This window comes from Paroedura picta, chromosome 2, assembly GCF_049243985.1.
Source record: "Paroedura picta isolate Pp20150507F chromosome 2, Ppicta_v3.0, whole genome shotgun sequence".
In the NCBI taxonomy this organism is placed as follows: Eukaryota; Metazoa; Chordata; class Lepidosauria; order Squamata; family Gekkonidae; genus Paroedura; species Paroedura picta.
Window position 1 is genome coordinate 7,076,756 of NC_135370.1, and position 17,663 is coordinate 7,094,418.

General features: G+C 50.1%; 1 protein-coding gene across 15 annotated transcripts in view; it reads left to right on the plus strand.

Moving 5' to 3' along the window:
• The first annotated feature begins 12,424 nt into the window (after positions 1-12,424).
• The window catches only part of LRRFIP1 (LRR binding FLII interacting protein 1), a 90,177-nt gene continuing 84,938 nt past the window's right edge, over positions 12,425-17,663 (plus strand). For 14 of the 15 annotated variants that reach the window (XR_013227983.1, XM_077319301.1, XM_077319303.1 and 11 more), the window contains exon 1: positions 12,425-12,591. Coding sequence is in view for 13 of the 15 variants with exons in the window: in XM_077319301.1 (XP_077175416.1) it covers positions 12,478-12,591 (114 nt within the window). In the remaining 2 variants the exon portion in view is untranslated. The remainder of the gene's footprint in view (positions 12,592-17,663) is intronic. The other variant, XM_077319302.1, reaches the window with a different exon arrangement.

Sequence of the window (17,663 nt, forward strand, 5' to 3'; positions counted from 1 at the left end):
CTGGTCACCAGAGCCTCAGGAACAGCATAGGAGAAAGATAAGAGGAGAGTTGCAGGACAGGAGGTGCAGTGCCAGACAGGTTGCACAGCACTGGCTGCCTATCAGCAATGAGGATATGTGGTTGCTGGTTCTGTAAAAGGTAAAGGTATCCCCGGTGCAAGCACCAAGTCATGTCTGCCCCTTGGGGTGACACCCTCTAAGACTCAATACGGGGTGGTTTGCCAGTGCCTTCCCCAGTCATTACCGTTTACCCCCCAGCAAGCTGGGGACTCATTTTACCGACCTCGGAAGGATGGAAGGCTGAGTCAACCTTGAGCCGGCTGCTGGGACTGAACTCCCAGCCTCATGGGCAGAGCTTTCAGACTGCATGTCTGCTGCCTTACCACTCTGCGCCACAAGAGGCTCATTGCAGGTTCTGAGCATGTTGTTAAAAGCAGCCATCAAGGAATGGCTGTGTGGAAGCAACGTGTCCATTAAATACTCACCTTGCAGCCTGTTCCATGAACTGATTCTCCCAGCTTGGACTTCGGCCTGTGTTTTGGAACTCTTCTTTTGGATTTCCCCTGGGATTTAACAGGGTGAGTTTGGACCTACTGGCATTTGGACTTTGGAATGGCCTCTTGACAAACTCTGACAGCTGGCTACTCCCTTTGTCTACACCAGCCTTGCTCAAGTTTTTTTACCCTTGAGAAACCCCTGAACGTTTCTTCAGGCTTCAAGAAATTCCCAGAAGTGGTATGATCGTGCAGAATATGGTTGGGAAGCAGAGCTGTGTACGTGCCCATCTAGGGCTCCTCCCCTTCCCACCCCCTCCAGGCCCATCACTGGCCATTTTGGGAGGGGGAGGGCTGGTCAACATGACCATAGGTGGTAAATGTTTAACACATTTAAAAATATATATTAAAAATTAATTAACTCCCACCTGTTTGAGAAACTCTTCCAGGGCTGTCAAGAAGCCCTGGTTGAGAAAGCTGAATCTACATGCTGTGTCTGTAGCTGGACTGCTCGGTCCAACAGGAAAGCCTCGTGAGTCAGCTAGGACTTGATGGCACGGTCTACTTCTAGCAGATTTGCATCCTTCTACATCTGCTTAAGATGGTGTAACTCTCTTTAGAACGCCACCGCAAGGGGTTCCGAGCAGGACCATTTCCGCAGCACAGGCTTCCTTCTCACCTTCAATTTGAATTCCCATGTGATTCTTTGCACTTCTTGAATTTATTCCACAATAGGGCTTCTGAAACGGGATCAGACCAGCCACATGTGTTTCCCCGTTTACTTTGGAGAGGGGGCCTTCTGGCACCCTTTTTGCCATTTTAATGGGGGTTTTATACATGCGTTGTAACGTTATTGTGCAATGACACAGTCAAGTGTGTGTAGGGGTGTTCCTTGACAGCCCTATGCTGCTCTCCCCCTCCAGCGTGGCTTTCTTGGCCACCCCCGTGCCTTCTCCACTTGTTGCCTCTGGTGGCATCTCATCAGGCCCCCGTTGCAGACCTCCGGTGCAACACCTGGCCGCATGTCGGGTGCCTCTCTATCCTTTCCCTTGCGGTTTCACCCTCTAAAGCAATGGTTGCAGTTGGCTTTTGTCCCAGGGCTACTGCCTCTTGGGCCACTGGTACAGTCAACAAAACAGAGTTGTACCAACCTGACAGCCAGCTGCATCACTGGGCTGCAGTTGGGAAACGTTTGGAAGAAGTTTATGCTTCTTGGTTCCACCATATTTGAAGCGAGACCTGTTATTCACCTTTCAAATGAAAAGCTCAATAGCCCAAATAGCAAGGCATTTGAAAGGCTTGAGCTCAGGAAATTCTGATGTAAAATATCCCCGCTAATGGCATTCAGGACAGGTAAAGAGAAAGAGAGAGCTCTTACCTTCCCCCCCGCAACAATAGCAATGTATTTTCCTAGTCATGTCGAAGCCCTTGAAAGCTGGTGAGAGGTTTCCTTTCTCTGCCTCTTTCAAGTTCTTGAAAGATAGTGTCCAAACATCTCAAGTCAATCGTATTATTTAAGTCCTTCGCATTCCTCCATTTTTATCTGTGGCAAGGTATGCTCTAAATCCTCGACCCTTTTTGAGCCTGTGGGCACCTTTGGAATTCTGACACGGTATGGAGGGAAAATCACAAAATGGCGACCATAGTTACACAGCAGGAACCCTTGTACTGTTATGGGCAGCTGATGCTGAACCATCTTTCAAAAAAAACTGCACAAAAAAACCAATCATAAGTCTTGCTGGCCAAAAGCCCCACTCACTTTCTAAAACACTAAGGGCCAAGCCCGTTGTGTTCAAGAATACAACTGGCGCTAGACTGGGCAGAGGGGGGTGGAGTTGAAGAACTCTGCAGACGGCAACCCCTCCGCCCAGGACCTGGAAAGACTGCAGGCAGCTGTTAGGGAAATCACTGTTAGGGACAGCTCTCATGCAGCAGGGATCTGCATCCTCTGATCCTCAGAAGGAAGTGGAAGGAGGAGGGGGTGGTCAGGGGTGGGAGACGGAAGGCAATTGGCTGGCTGCTGGACAGACAAGCAAGCCGGTTGCAGAAGGAGGCACTCAGGGGCGGGACAGCCACCCTGAGTGGGTGTTAAGTGCTGAGTGGCACTTAAGCCATGAGACACGCTCCTCCTCCAAGGCCTTACCAGAAATATTAAGTGGAACAGATTTGATAGGCACCAAGAAAGGGGTGAGAAGATGCCGTACACCAAGCAGCACCCCACTGAGGCCTTGATTTAATAAATAGCAAGCCAGCTGAGTTGTTCATGCACTGTTCATGACATATGAGTAAGTTGCACAATTATTTTTTTGCTTCCAGTAATCACAGTAGGATGTTTCTCACTGGCCCGTCCATGGACACAGATTATTTATTCCAAAATACTGGATCGACCTAGGCAGTTCTAGTAATAATGTTTACTCAACAATACTTGCAGAACCACACAAGCTGGGATTCTTTCAAAGATCAAAACTAGGAGGATATCTTGCTTCTCATGGGTCACATCCAAAAATATTAAACACAAAATAGCCCAATTATACCTAATTAAAGCTAGAAATATCTCCGGGTGTAATCTAACAAATGCATTTGTAGTTGAGCATGAAAAGTGTTTCTACTGTGCTAAATCTGACCACTGTCAAATGTATTATATTTCAATGAGAAATATTCTCTCTCCTTCCTTCCTTCCTTCCTTCCTTCCTTCCTTCCTTCCTTCCTTCCTTCCTTCCTTCCTTCCTTCCTTCCAGTGACAACTTTGTTTAATACCACAAAAATTCACTGATGATTGCAGTATACCAAGAGAGGAATATCAGTGACACAAAGTGGAGATCGCTGGTACCAGTGGTAGAATTTCACCGCTGGATTAGCTTTGGTTATCAGTGAAGAGAGGAGGGGAGCCTCAAGAGGCTGAACCGCCTAAGTTTTATTTTTCCAACTTGGTAGTTGGAAAAGCCTCTCCTTTATGTTGTTTCAGAGCAAGCCGATGGAGTACTTTTGCACCATAGCAACACCCCATCACTGTGGTATTTTTAGAGCTAAGTATGTCCGATCCTGAGACCAAGTCAAAGAAACCTCAAGCATTTAGGGATGCGAGCCATACCCTGCCCCCGCCCCCTATGCACCACAATGCTGGTGAGATGCTCAGTTCCTTTCCATTGCTTTATTTCCTGAATGCACAAAAATACAACATGTAACAATAGGGGGACGCATAAAAATAGCTCCAACGTAAACTACCTGAGTGAAGATGGAAGGCAAAGATGCTCATAGTTAACACCCAGAAGCGTTTGAACAAAGTTTGTGTTCACCAACATTCAGTTAAGTGGCACTTTAAATAAATTATTCCCATTTTTTTATTTGAAAAGGATACAGTACAAAAGAAGTACACGTGGAGGTGTAATAAAACACTGGAGGCGCAAGTATCTGAAATAACTCCTTCAGTTTGTTTAGGTAAAAACAACTTTTACTAAGCACGTACCATCAATTCGCACCCAGTTCCATCCAGGGTTAGCCCTAACAATCGATTTGACAGGAGCAAAACCAATCACAGGAGTATCTGCAAGGGTTCCCTCTAGTGCTGGGCTTGAGTATATTGCACTGCTTCTGCTGTCCTGGCTGAAATGCCCCTTCCCCTCACTCCAGAGAGTCTCTGATATGAACGTGGTCCTGTTGACACTATCAGATTTTAAAGCAACATTTAACACATCATCAACAGAGAACAAACTCCCCCCCTTCATATTTTACAATTATGGTGAAAAGGAGATGGGAGTCTCAGCACATCTGTAAGCTAACAGCCAATCACAGTTTTTGAGTTTCTCAGATCACTGTTAACTTTCCCTGCAACAAATATTAGCCAAATAAGTAAGTTTCCTGAAGCCGGAAAGGAGCAAATAAAATAGAATCATGCAGTTGGAAGGGACCTCCAGGGTCATCTAGTCCAACTCCCTGCACAATGCAGGAATTCACAACTACCTGCCCATCCACAGTGACTCATGCCCTAATGATCCCCCCACCAAAAATCTCCATCATCCAGTCTGGCCTGGAGGAAGTTCACCTACCACCCCACAGTGGTGATCAGCAATTCCCTGGGTATGCAAGGAAGGACCACAAGAGACAAACACTGGCACATCCCTTCCTGCCCACCCACTCAAAATCTGCCTAAGTTCATAAAATCAATCTTTCTGTCAGATGACTATCTAGCCTCTGCTTAAAACCTTCCAAAGAAGGAGAACCCACCACCTCCTGAGGAAGCCTGTTCTACTGAGGAACTGCTGTAACTGTCAGGAACTTCTTCCGGATGTTTAGCCGAAAATTCTTTGGAATTAATTTCAAACCACTGGTTCTGGTCCGACCCTCTGGGTCAACAAAAAACAACTCTGCTCCATCTTCTATATGGCAGCCCTTCAAGTATTTGAAGATGGTTATCTTATCACCTCTTAGTCATCTTCTCTCAAGGCTAAATAGACCAAGCTCCCTCAACACAACATATGAAGTCTTACAATAATTATTTATTTATTTATTTATTTATTTATTTATTTATTTATTGCTCCAAGAGGGCGGCCAGAGCAGTCATGAAATCAGACTGCTCCCACAACTAAACAGGCCTAAACAGGCCTAAACAGGCCTAGCCCAAGAACAACCATCAAAAAGCAACCAAATTGATCAAAAAATAACAATAATAATTTTAAAAAATTAATTAAAAAAGAATCCCACCACTCAGCCACAGAAACCTCAAAGGAACGGAACCGAAACAAGGAACGACTGAAACTTTAAAAGAACGTAACGAGACCTCAAGCCCCACAAACAAAAGCCGAAAACAAACAAGAAGAACATCAAAATACAAAAGACAAACACGGTAAGGAACTCAACTAGAAATTAACCAGAAAATCGGAGGGAAACGACAGCGACTCTGAGCCCGACTGGGGGAGCGTAGAGCCCATGGAGGCGACCGAAGGAGTCGACCACCTGGTGCAGCCTACCAACATCAAGAAACGGAGGCTGCCGTTGCAAGAGTCCCTCTGCAGCCCCCCAAGACAGAGCCGGACAGCAACCGTCACTACCAGGTCCTGCGTGCACCATCCGAACAGAGCTGGACAACTGGCCAGCGCTGCGGGACCGCCACCGACCCATCCTACGACAACAGGCCGGTCGGCTGCGACCGCTACACCCACTGAGCCGACTCCTGCCAGGGCCATCCCACTGCCGCTGCGCCGAGCCCACCACCCGTGCTCCGACCGCTCCACCATTGCCGCGCTGACCACCGCTGCGCCGAGCCCACCACCCGTGCGCTGTTCGATCCACCACCACCACGCTGAACCGCCGCCCACGGCCCCGGCCGCCATCCACCTGCGCGCCCAGCCGCGGCCAAGAAAAACCGGCCTTCGTCTAAAGCCTCCCCACCTTCGCAGAACCTTGCTGCAGAACGCCGGGAGCACAACGCCGTGGGGCCCCGCTGCAGCCGGCCGGTATATTGAAGTGAGGAGAGGGGAAAGGGAAAGAAGAAAAGGAACACCCACATAGCCAGAACAAAGAAGGAAAGAGAGGTGCCGAACCTTGGGAGGGCGGGGGGGGAGTTCGTGAAGTGGAAAGAAAAAGACTCAAACGGACAACAACTTAATTAATTCAACTGATTAACTATTTAATTATAAATTATTTAAATTGATTTGTGCCCAGGGGGGGGGAGACTGCCCACGAACGACTGGGGGTCTTGGGAAGGAATAGCGTCTCAATTACGTGGGGGAGGGAGAGGGATACAGACGGACGCTACTCACACCAGAGGGGGGAAGGGATACCAAACAGCGGGAATAATTGAGCGGGAAGCAAATTAGGTGGGGGAGGGAGAGGATCTTAAACAGCGAAAACCCCACCCAAGAAGGGGGAAGGTGCATTAAATAATCTGTCAGAAATTGAGCGGGAACAAGTAGGGCGGGAAGATAATCAAGCGGGGGGGAAAAAAACTGCAAACAGAAAACGGAGGGGGGGAAGGAAGGGGAGAGGACAGAGAGAGCGAAAAAGAAGACACCGGCCAAACTACCAGCAACGGCAAAGAATTAGACGGGAACATTGTGTTATGCACAGGAAAGAGGGGAGGGGGGGGAAGAAAGGAAAAAGGGGGGAGAGGGGAGGGGAAGAAGGGAAAAGGAAGGGAAGAGGGGAAAGAAGGACCAAAAAAGAGGGGAGGGGGGGAAAGAAGGAGAAAACAAGGAAAGAGGGGGAGAAAGAAAAGAAAAACAAGGGCGAAGGGAAAAAAGGAAAAAGAGGGAAGAGAGAGACAGGAGAGAAATAAGGAGAATTCCCTTCACCAACTACCAACCCACACTGAACAGACTCCAAATTAAATTAACTTCTCCTCCCACCCCACCCATCTACCCAACCAAACCAAATTAACCAACACCCCCACCCAGCCAAAACAAGAAATTGCCACCAACAGATCTACCCAAACCAATACAATCAACTAGTCCTGATTGATTTCACACTAAATTAACACCTGCCCATCCACCCACCATATACAATCAACTACTATCAATTAATCTATTCTAACCCAATACCGACCCCCCCAAAAAAACCAACCCCCATCCCAACAATCTAAACTCTACCCCAACCTACCCAAAACAATTAAATTCCAAAAAATCAAGTTACTTGAACCCAGCCGAAGCAATTAATCCAACCAACCTATCAACTACCCTCCACTCACCAAACAACCCTAACTGCCAACTAGCCACCACCCAATCCACAACTTCCAACCACAATCCAACATGAAATAACACTCAGGCCACTCATACATCATACACCCCTGGACTGGGCAACCCTGAGGTGCCACAACAGGCGATCGGGACCACCCCTCCAGGCACCCACAACGACACACACCCTACACCCAGCACATAACTGCACACAAGTGGAACCGGAAAGCCCTGAGAGGCTGTAATTAGCGATCAGGGCCAACCTCCCACAGATACACAACTCACACATACAAAGACAGAACCGGGGTTCAACAATCAACCCCAGCCAAACCATAGAACTAAGAATTGAACCAACATTGTCCATAGAGCTCATAATGCCTAGCAAAACTGAAGAAGGAGAAAAAGCAGGGGCCTTGATAGGGTCAGGGATCCCAATAATAAGGGGCAAAGGCAGGGACAGCGGATGGCGGAGATACATCAAACCAAGGGGGCCGAAAATCAACCATACTCGAGCCCCCTCCAGACTCCGCCCCATCCCTCATGACACTAGGGTGGAGGGAAAGGTAAACAACCCGCCTCTGACACTGGTGCTGTGCAACGCCAGGTCAATAAACAACAAAACCTCTACGCTGCAAAACCACTTTGTAGAGCAAAGAGCGGACCTGGCGTGCGTGACAGAAACCTGGACCTGGGACGGGGAAACGGTTGCCCTCAAAGATCTAGCCCCTGCTGGGTTTTCTGTCCTCCACCAGTCCCGGACAGCGGGGCGGGGAGGAGGGGTGGCAATCCTAACCCGAGAGTCTTTCTCCTTTAGAACCCTTCCTGCGCCGTCAATACCAGGCATTGAATGTGTTGGCCTCGGATGGGGATCAACCGAGAGCGTGGCCATCTGGCTAGTGTACCGCGCGCCCAATGCACCGCCAGATGCCCTGCCTGCCCTGCTAGAGGCGGTGGCGGCCTGGACGCTACAGTTCTCCGGTCTACTAGTCCTGGGGGACTTTAACGTCCATGCTTAGCTACTGTCCTCTAGAACTGGACAGGACCTAGTGTCATCCATGGCAACACTAGGGCTCTCGCAATTTGTTGTTGGCCCCACCCATCAAGCAGGTCACACCCTGGATCTTATTTTCGGCGCAGGTTTGGATGTGGATCTGGTCACAACAACAGCCGTGCCATGGTCAGACCACTATGCTCTAAAGGCTCGGCTAAGGCTCCCACCACCTCCTCAGTTGGGCGCCGAGCAAATTTTAGCTCGCCCACGGAGACTTATGGATCCAATAGGATTCCGGAATGCTCTACGGGAACCAATGCCTCCTGGCACTTCTCTCAGTGGCCTGGTCAGTGACTGGCATAACAGACTGCTGACTGCCATTGATGAGATAGCTCCCCGACGCCCTCTCCGGCCCCGTCTCAAGCGAGCTCCCTGGTACACCGAGGAGCTTCGCGACAAGAAACGGGAACTGAGACGGCTAGAGCGAGTTTGGAGGAAGACTCGTGACGAAGCCTCGAGAACATCTTATAGAATGCAGATTAAAGCCTATGAGATGGCGGTGACGAAGCCTCGAGAACATCGTGACGAAGCCTCGAGAACATCTTATAGAATGCAGATGAAAGCCTATGAGATGGCGGTGAAGTCAGTAAAACGCAATTTTTACTCGGCTACTATCGCATCTGCAGACTCACGCCCAGCTCAATTGTTTAAGGTAGTTCGATCCCTCACTGCCCTGATTGAAGGGCAACAAAACAGTAGCCAATTGGACATCAGCTGTGAGGCATTTGCGAGTCATTTTGCGGACAAAATCTCGACACTCCGCCACGACCTCCCTCCAACCTTAGATACAAAAAGTGAACTAGAGGCCCCTTGGCCATCTTTGGAGAAAACTATGAGTAACTTCAGACGACTCACGCTGACCGAAGTGGACAGGATTCTAGCGACAACAAGACCAACTACATGCCCACTAGATCCTTGCCCATCCTGGCTCTTGAAAACAGCTGGCATAAAGATAATGGGCCCCCTCCAGGAGATAATCAACCTATCTCTAACAACAGGAGAATTCCCGGAGGGTTTGAAAGAGGCTGTGGTACGTCCACTGTTGAAGAAAACATCTCTAAACCCACAAGAGCCTAACAACTACAGGCCCGTGTCTCACTTAGCGTTTCTGGGCAAGATGATAGAAAGGGCAGTCGCAAACCAACTGACAGAATACCTGGAAGAAGCTTCGGTCCTAGACCCATCCCAGTCAGGCTTCCGGCCTGGCCATGGGGTAGAGACAGCGCTAGTCGCCCTGACGGACGACCTCCGTCGCCAGTTGGATCGAGGCGGGTCGGCACTGCTGATATTATTAGACCTCTCAGCAGCGTTCGACACAGTCGATCACGAGCTTCTAGCTCGCCGCCTCATCGATGCTGGAATACAAGGGATAGCCCTTCAATGGCTGATCTCCTTCCTCCAGGATCGTGGACAGAGGGTTGCAATAGGAGAGAAAACATCAGGCTGCCGGCAACTTACTTGTGGAGTCCCACAAGGAGCGGTCCTCTCTCCTATCCTATTCAACATCTTCATGCGCCCTCTCGCACAGCTGGTACGGATGTTTGGGCTGGGTTGCCATCAATATGCAGATGACACCCAGCTCTTCCTCCTGATGGATGGCCGCCCTGACTCTCCCCCAGAAGCATTAGCCAGCTGCCTGGAAGCAGTGACGAGATGGCTCAAGCAGAGTCGTCTGAAGCTCAATCCTTCAAAGACGGAGGTCCTGTGGCTAGGTAGGAAGGGCCCATGCGAGGAAGCGCGCCTGCCTACCCTGGATGGCGTGCAGCTCTCTACGACTCACTCTGCCAGGAACCTAGGCGTGATTCTGGATGCCTCCCTGACAATGGAGGCCCAGATCACAAAGGTAGCGCGGCTGGCATTCTACCATCTCCGCCAAGCCAAACTACTAGCGCCCTACCTGGCCCCGGAACACCTAGCCACAGTGATCCATGCGATGGTCACCTCTAGACTGGACTTTTGTAACTCGCTCTACGCAGGCCTGCCCTTAGCCCTGACCCGGAAACTACAACTAGTTCAAAATGCAGCAGCCAGGATCCTCACGGCAACACCGTGGAGGTCCCATATCCGGCCTATTCTCCATCAGCTGCAATGGTTACCAGTTGAATTCCGGATCAGACTAAAGGTTCTGGTAATTACCTTCAAGGCCATACGCGGTCAGGGCCCAGTGTACCTGAGGGACCGCCTCCCCGCCTATGCCCCCAAAAGAGCTCTACGCTCTACTGCCTCCAATCAGCTAAGGATCCCTGGCCCTAAAGAAGTCCGTCTGGTCTCGACCAGGGCCAGAGCATTCTCTGTTCTGGCCCCTACCTGGTGGAACGAGCTCCCAGAGGAGATCAGGGCCCTGACGGAGCTTAAACAGTTCCGCAGGGCCTGCAAAAAGGAGCTCCTCCACCAGGCATTTGGCCGAGACCAGATGTAATCTACAGCGACCAAGGGCCCCTGCTCCCCCCCACCCCCCCTCAGAATTCAATCAATAAGCCACCCCCCTCAGAATCCCATCAACAAGCCTTGGACCTGTTTGTGTTATGATTGTTTATTGTTATACTGTGTTGTGTTTGGTTGCAATTGTTGGTTATTGGTGTACATGTTCTACAGACTGTTTTATGTATGGTTCTCTGTTATAATGTAAACCGCCCTGAGCCTCCGGGGAGGGCGGTATAAAAGTATGATAAATAAATAAATAAATACAATAATTATAAGTAATGTAATGACATATTACAAACTGTTCAAGAAATAGGTTGCTAATATCATATTGGTGGGACTTCTGACATGTGGCAATATGGCTACTGTGAGCATTAAGCTTCAGATCTGCTGTGCCCAATCTCATCACATCTCAGAAGCCAAGCAAGGGTGGTCCTGCTGAGTCTTTGGATGGGGACACGATCAAGGAAGCCAAGTATCGCTACATAGAGGCAGGTGATATTCACTGAATAAGAGTTCAGTACTTTTGTGATTCAGTCCCAACTGATTTGGCAAAATTCGAATAACCCGAATTGGATTCACTATAGCAATCCAAATGTATACGATTAAAGTACTGCCAAAATCAAATGGGGCTCTGAAGGACCAGCGTTGAGTCTCCACTTTGCTTTTTATCCTCTTTTTATTCCCTCCCCTCTGCACTGAATTCGATTTCCATTTTGTTTTTGGGCGCTTCAAATTTTTAGCCCAGTTTTCTAATCTGTCAAGATCATCCTGTATTCTGATTCTGTCTTTTGGTGTGTTTGCTACCCCTCCCAGTTTAGTGATTCAAAGTTTGGCTAAGTCCCCAACGCAGCATCTTACCCCAGGTGAATCACCCATCCCTAGTCACCTTTGTGAGTGTCCTGCCTAGTGCAGGGGGTTGGACTAGATGACCCTGGAGGTCCCTTCCAACTCTATGATTCTATGATTCTTGCTTTGAAAACCCTATGGCAGGGGTGGCCAAATGGTGGCTCATGGTCCTACAGGGGCTCATTGTCATTGTAGTCCATGGGCATCTGGAGAGCCACCGTTCCCCCACCCCTGCCCTATGGGACTGCATGAGTTGGCCCAAAGCCCTCTTCATCTGCTGTAAGGTCTTAAACTTGTAGATGACATACAAGGTAATACAAGGTAGGTAAATATAAAATTACCAGTCAGCATGTGGTTATGGAAAGATGATGAGAGGCCTGCAGAAGCGGGTTTCCAAAGGAGAGCCGTTTAGGGAGCATATCATTTACATCCCTGGCATCACCTGCTAGAACAGGTGTAGTCAAACTGCGGCCCTCCAGATGTCAATTTACTACAATTCCCATGAGCCCCTGACAGCATTCGCTGGCAGGGGCTCATGGGAATTGTAGTCCATGGACATCTGGAGGACCACAGGTTGACTACCCCTGATTTACATACAAAACTTTAATGCAAATAAAGGGTGACCAACCTGTGGCCCTCGATACCTGTGGACTACAGTTCCCATGAGCCACTGCCAGCATGACCACTACGCAGGAGCCCATGGGAACTGTAGTCCACGGCCTTCTGGAGAGCTCCAGTTTCGTCACCCTGCCCTATGGGGGGGGGCAATTTTGATATTTAGATTCAGTACTGGAAAAAGGAAGTCATGTTTGGCTCGGAAATGGACGGAAGGGGCCGAGGCGGATTAAAATGGCGCCCCGCCGAGAGGGGCGTTCCCCCGCCCCTCCCTCGCGCCTTGGCCCCGCCCCTCCCCGCGCAAGCGCACCGCGTCCTCCGGCGTCCGGTCCCTCAGGCCGAGGCGCCTCCCTGGAGCAGCGGCGGCACCGGCGGCGCGATGGAGCTGGTGGGGACGCCGCCTCAGCAGCAGCAGCCCGCCGGGCGGAAAAGGCTGCCCCACCGCGAGAGGCCCGCGGCCGAGGACGACGCCCTCAACCAGATCGCTCGCGAGGTCGGTCGCTCGGCCGGTCAGTTGGGGGGGGGGGGAGGCGGCCAGGCCCCGCTCCGGAAAGCGCCCCGCCCCTCTCTGGGCCAACCGTTCACAGAGGGGAGGGGGGAGGGAGCGGCCAGGCCCCGCCCCGCCTCCGGGTGGCCCCGCCCTCCTGCCGCTGGGCGGAGGGGGAGCCTGGAAAGGGGCGGGGTTTGGGGATTTTTTGGGTGGGGGGAGATCTGTTTCTCATCGCGGTCCCCGTCCAGTCTGAGCAGGACTCTGCGGGCAGGATTGGGGCTGGGGGGCCTTCCCCTTTGGGTGTCACTGGCTTCCAGCCTTCTTTCTATTGTGGGGGTTGCTGGTTATGGTCAGCACTATTTAGCCAACTTGGGGTCCAGGTTGGATTTCCCGTTCCCACACCACATGCAGCGAGTTGGGTGACCTTGAGCCAGTCGCCGTTCTGTTAGAGCTGTTCTGACAGGGCTCTCTCAGCCTTACTTACCTCAAGGTGGTCTGTTGTTGGGAGAGGAAGGGAAGGCGATTGTAAACCTTTTGAACTCGTTTGGGAAGTGTAAAGCATAAAAACCAGCTCTTCTTCATTCATGAGTAAGATTTTTGTTAGTGTTGCTGGGGTAAAAAATGTATCATTTGTTCTTGTCTTTGTCATTTACGGCATGTTGAAAAGAGACAGGTAAAACCCATGATGACTTGTATGGGGGAATGACATGAGCAGACCTTTCTGATAGGATATGTTCTTGGAAGTGTAGCCATCTGTTGATCTTCAAAGGGTTTCTCATTAGAAGAAGAGTTGGTTTTTATACCCTGCTTTTCATTGTCTGAAGGAGTCTCAAAGCAGCTTACAATCGCTTTTCCATCCTCTCACTACAACAGACACCCTGGGAGGTGGGTGAGGCTGAGAGAACCCTGACAGAACTGTTCGGTCAGAACAGCTCTATCAGGACTGTAATGAGCTCAAGGTCACCCAGCTGGCTGCATGTGGAGGAAAAGCGGGGAATCAAACTCGGCTTGGCAGATTAGAAGCTGCTCTCCTAAAGCACTACACCACGCTGGCTCTCAAGAAGATGAGTTACTTTTCACTACCCAAAGGAGTCCCAAAGCAGCTGACAAACACCAGACACCCTGTGAGTTAGGTTGGGCCGAGAGAGCTCTGACAGAACTGCTCAGTCCAAATGGCACTATCAAGGCTGTGATGAGGCCAAGATCACTGCTCTCAAAGTAGCTGATGATGGGCTTGGAGGGGGAGGGAAAGGGAAGGGTCCCCAGGTGGGTGTGTCCTCAGCTCTGCTTCCCAACCATATTCTCCACAATTGAGCCAACGGTTCAGGGGTTTTCTCAGTGGTAAAAACATTGAGAAAGGCTGCTGTGGAGTATAACTCTGCTTAGGATTGAGTCCAGTGTCACCTTTCTGTTTTTGCGTTGCCACTCCAGACCAACATGGCTACCTACTCAAATCTGTTTAGGATGACAACTGTTAAGAGATTGGATGGGCTTTTGAGGTGCACCATGTGAATTCAGTATCAAATGAAACAATTCTTTGTCTATGTTCAGTGTTCCCCAAACCTTTACATCTACTCTGATGCCAGCATAGACAGTAGCAAATTGGCCATTATTTTCACTTGCTAAACAAGGTTGCATGGAACAGAGTGGTTTAAAAAAATACTTTTTCCGGTTTGTGTCAGGACTTCAGCAGGGCTTAGGAGTTCCTTGTCGGTCCTAGGGCAGTGTTTTGAAAGTGTCACACAGTTGTCTCATCATGGAATAACTGTGGTTTAGGGGCAGGTTTCCTCTGTGTGAAAAATTGCTACTTCACAACAAATGCTCTGTTGAAAACACATTTATCAGCCTAGAGCAGCCTTTCTCAACTGTACCGTTGTGAAACCACTGAAACGTTTGTCAGGCTTCGAGGAAAAGAGGCACGACCGTGCAGAATAGGGTCAGGAAGCAGAGCTGGGGACACGCCCACCTTGGGCCCCTCCCTGTCCTACCCTCTTCCAGGCCCATCGTTGGCCATTTTGGAAGGGGAGGGCCGGTTGACATGACCATATATAGTCATATCACATGATAAATGTTTAACATATTTTAAAAACATCTAAAAAATTATTTTTTTAATTAAAAGAGCCAGCTTGCTTAGGAGTGTGGACTTCTAATCTGGCAGGCCAGGTTTGATTCCGCACTCCCCCACATGCAGCCAGCTGGGTGACCTTGGGCTTGCCACCGCACTGATAAGCTGTTCTGACCTAGCAGTAATATCAGGGCTCTCTCAGCCTCACCTACCTCACAGGGTGTCTGTTGTGGGGAGAGGAAAGGGAAGGCAATTGGAAGCCACTTTGAGACTCCTTCGGTTAGAAAGCGGCATCTAAGAATCAACTCTTCTTCTAATTAACTCCTACCGGTTTGGAAAATCCTCGGGCCATCAAGAAATGCCTGGTTGAGAAAGCCTGGCCTAGAGGAAGAAGGCACTGTCAAGTTAATGAATTGGGATTGTTGGGTTTTTCTTTTTACCAAATTAAGGTGTGTAGAGCTCCTTTAAAAAAAAACCCAAGCTTCTCTATGGCTCATGCCTGACGCACTTTAAAGGCATCCTAGCCCAGTTCCATGTGAGTGTGAGCAGTCAGAACTTTTAAAGGCAAATGGAGACCTTTAGGATTTTAGGCTCTACCTCCTTCCCACTTCACTTTTGATAGCCTGTGGATATTGCTTGCACTCTTCTGAACATAAAATCCCGAGTTCTGGATTTCTCCTCTGGGCCCTTAAAGTGGCGCACCTCAGATAGGAATCAAGCTAAAGAGCCGGCTGGCTATCAAGTCCAATTGACTTGTATCTGAGATCTGTTATCATACGCATAGATCACAAATACAGTTATCTTAATAATTGGCTTTACGCTCTCCTATTATTGTTTGCGGAGGTAGCCGATTAAATGTGACCACCGTTCTAGCTGCCTTTCATGTTCATGCTTCAGTTATGCTTTCCCCCTTCTGAATTTCCACCCGTCATCTCCTGTTGCATTGTCTGTCGGAGGTCCTGCCCTGTTGATTCGGCCGCCTTCTTTTGTCCAAGCGCCCTTGAATCCCAGAGGGAAAGGCGAGCTATAAATAATGTAAAGATATAAATACATAGCAGCAAAATTACGCTGAGCCGCAGCGATAAGAGCTCGGTATCAGGCCGCCTATCTAAAGCGACTCTTCCAAGAGCCAGCTCCTCTTTCGGGGAAACATTTAGACAGCTTCGGGGATATGTTAGTAGACTGAGGACTTTGCTGCATGTGCAATTGTTCTCTCCCCAGCGGGGCTGACCAAGGCGGGGTGAGAAATCGTAACAGCTGCCTTCTGTCAGTCTCAATCGCGGGCTTGCAGGGCTTCCCTGAAAAGCGGCTCACCTTGCTCCATGGCTCTAGCAGCCTTAGCAATTGCTCTTGTACCATGACATCTAGATTGCTGCTACCCTTTCTGTGCCAGCCAGCATAAGACGGTTGGGGTGAGAAGGGTGAGGCATATTGAGGAAAGCATTGGGGAACGGGATGGCTCTCATCTGACAGCAGGGACTCTCTGACGAGGCAGAGACACAGAGGCACCTCCTAGGTTCTTTATCACAGCAGTCCCCAACCTTTTTATCACCGTGGACCGGTCAACGCTTGACAATTTTACTGAGGCCCGGGGGGGGGGGGTAGTCCCCGCCTGAGCCCCTGCTCCGCTTGCTTTCCCACCAGCGCCCATGACTTCCCGCCACCCACTGCCAGCAGCAGCTGTGCAGTGCCATGCCGAGGGAGAGCCCCAGCCATGGCGGCCACCAGAGAGCACCAAAGGTGAGCCGGTGGCAAGGCAGCCCCCGAGGCAGCAACCAGGGAGATGGACAAGGAGGAGCCGCATCACGGTATTAACCGATCCATGGACAGATTCCAGTCCCTGGACCGGGGGTTGGGGACAGCTGCTTTATCAGGTTCAGTGGGTGGTTGGGAAGTCTCACTAGCTCCCTTTAAGAGGGAGGGATTTTTCAGGGAAGGGATAGCTTGAAGCCAGTTCAGGAGGCCGTGCAACACAGAAGCCTGGTTACATTTTGCTCCTGAGCATCCAGCACTTTCCATTGTAGCTGATTCCTCCAAGCTTAAAGGCACTATTGTCTTTGCATGCTATTCCTTTCCCTGAATTCTTTAGCTCCCAGTTTAGGAAGGAGTGGGCTAACTCCTGCTGCCGTTAAAGTAATTCCCTGTGATGCCATCTCTTCAGCCCCCTCCCCACACACACAACTTACCCAAGGAGACAATGATACAGGGACCCCTTTGGGGGTCGAATGACCCCTTTCACAGGGGTCGCGGCAGTGTGAGCAGCTTAACAGGGGGGCGGTGCCACTGTTGCTGCTCCTCCTGCTGGTGCCACACAACAGCCTTGTGAAGTGGATCGAGCTAGAGCGTTCGTCTGTCTGGAGCAGCGGAAAAGAGTGAGATCAGCATGGTGGGACAAGAGGCAGAACTGAACTGACAAACCCCAGGGGAGAAAAAACAATTTATATACAATTATTATGAACTAGCAAGAAAGCCCATTGCAACCAGGAATGCAATGGGCGCTAGGACCCAGGGGACACCAGGAGGTGCTTTTTTTTCCCTGCTGCGTGGAGCTGTGAAAGGCTCCTACAGGGTTTTGTTTTCTGCTGCTTGGATCTGCGAAAGGCTCCTACAGGGTTTTTTTTTCTGCTGCTTGGAGCTGTGAAAGGCTCCTACAGGGTTTTTTTTTCTGCTGCTTGGATCTGCGAAAGGCTCCTACAGGGTTTTTTTTTCTGCTGCTTGGATCTGCGAAAGGCTCCTACAGGGTTTTTTTTTCTGCTGCTTGGAGCTGTGAAAGGCTCCTACAGGGTTTTTTTTTCTGCTGCTTGGAGCTGTGAAAGGCTCCTGCAGGGTTTTTTTTTTCTGCTAGCTCTCGTGGGCGTGCCGGCTTGGAGCTCCTACAGGGGTTTTTTTTCCTGCTGCTTGGAGCTGGGAAAGGCTCCTTCAGGGTTTTGTTTTCTGCTGCTTGGATCTGCGAAAGGCTCCTACAGGGTTTTTTTTTCTGCTGCTTGGAGCTGTGAAAGGCTCCTGCAGG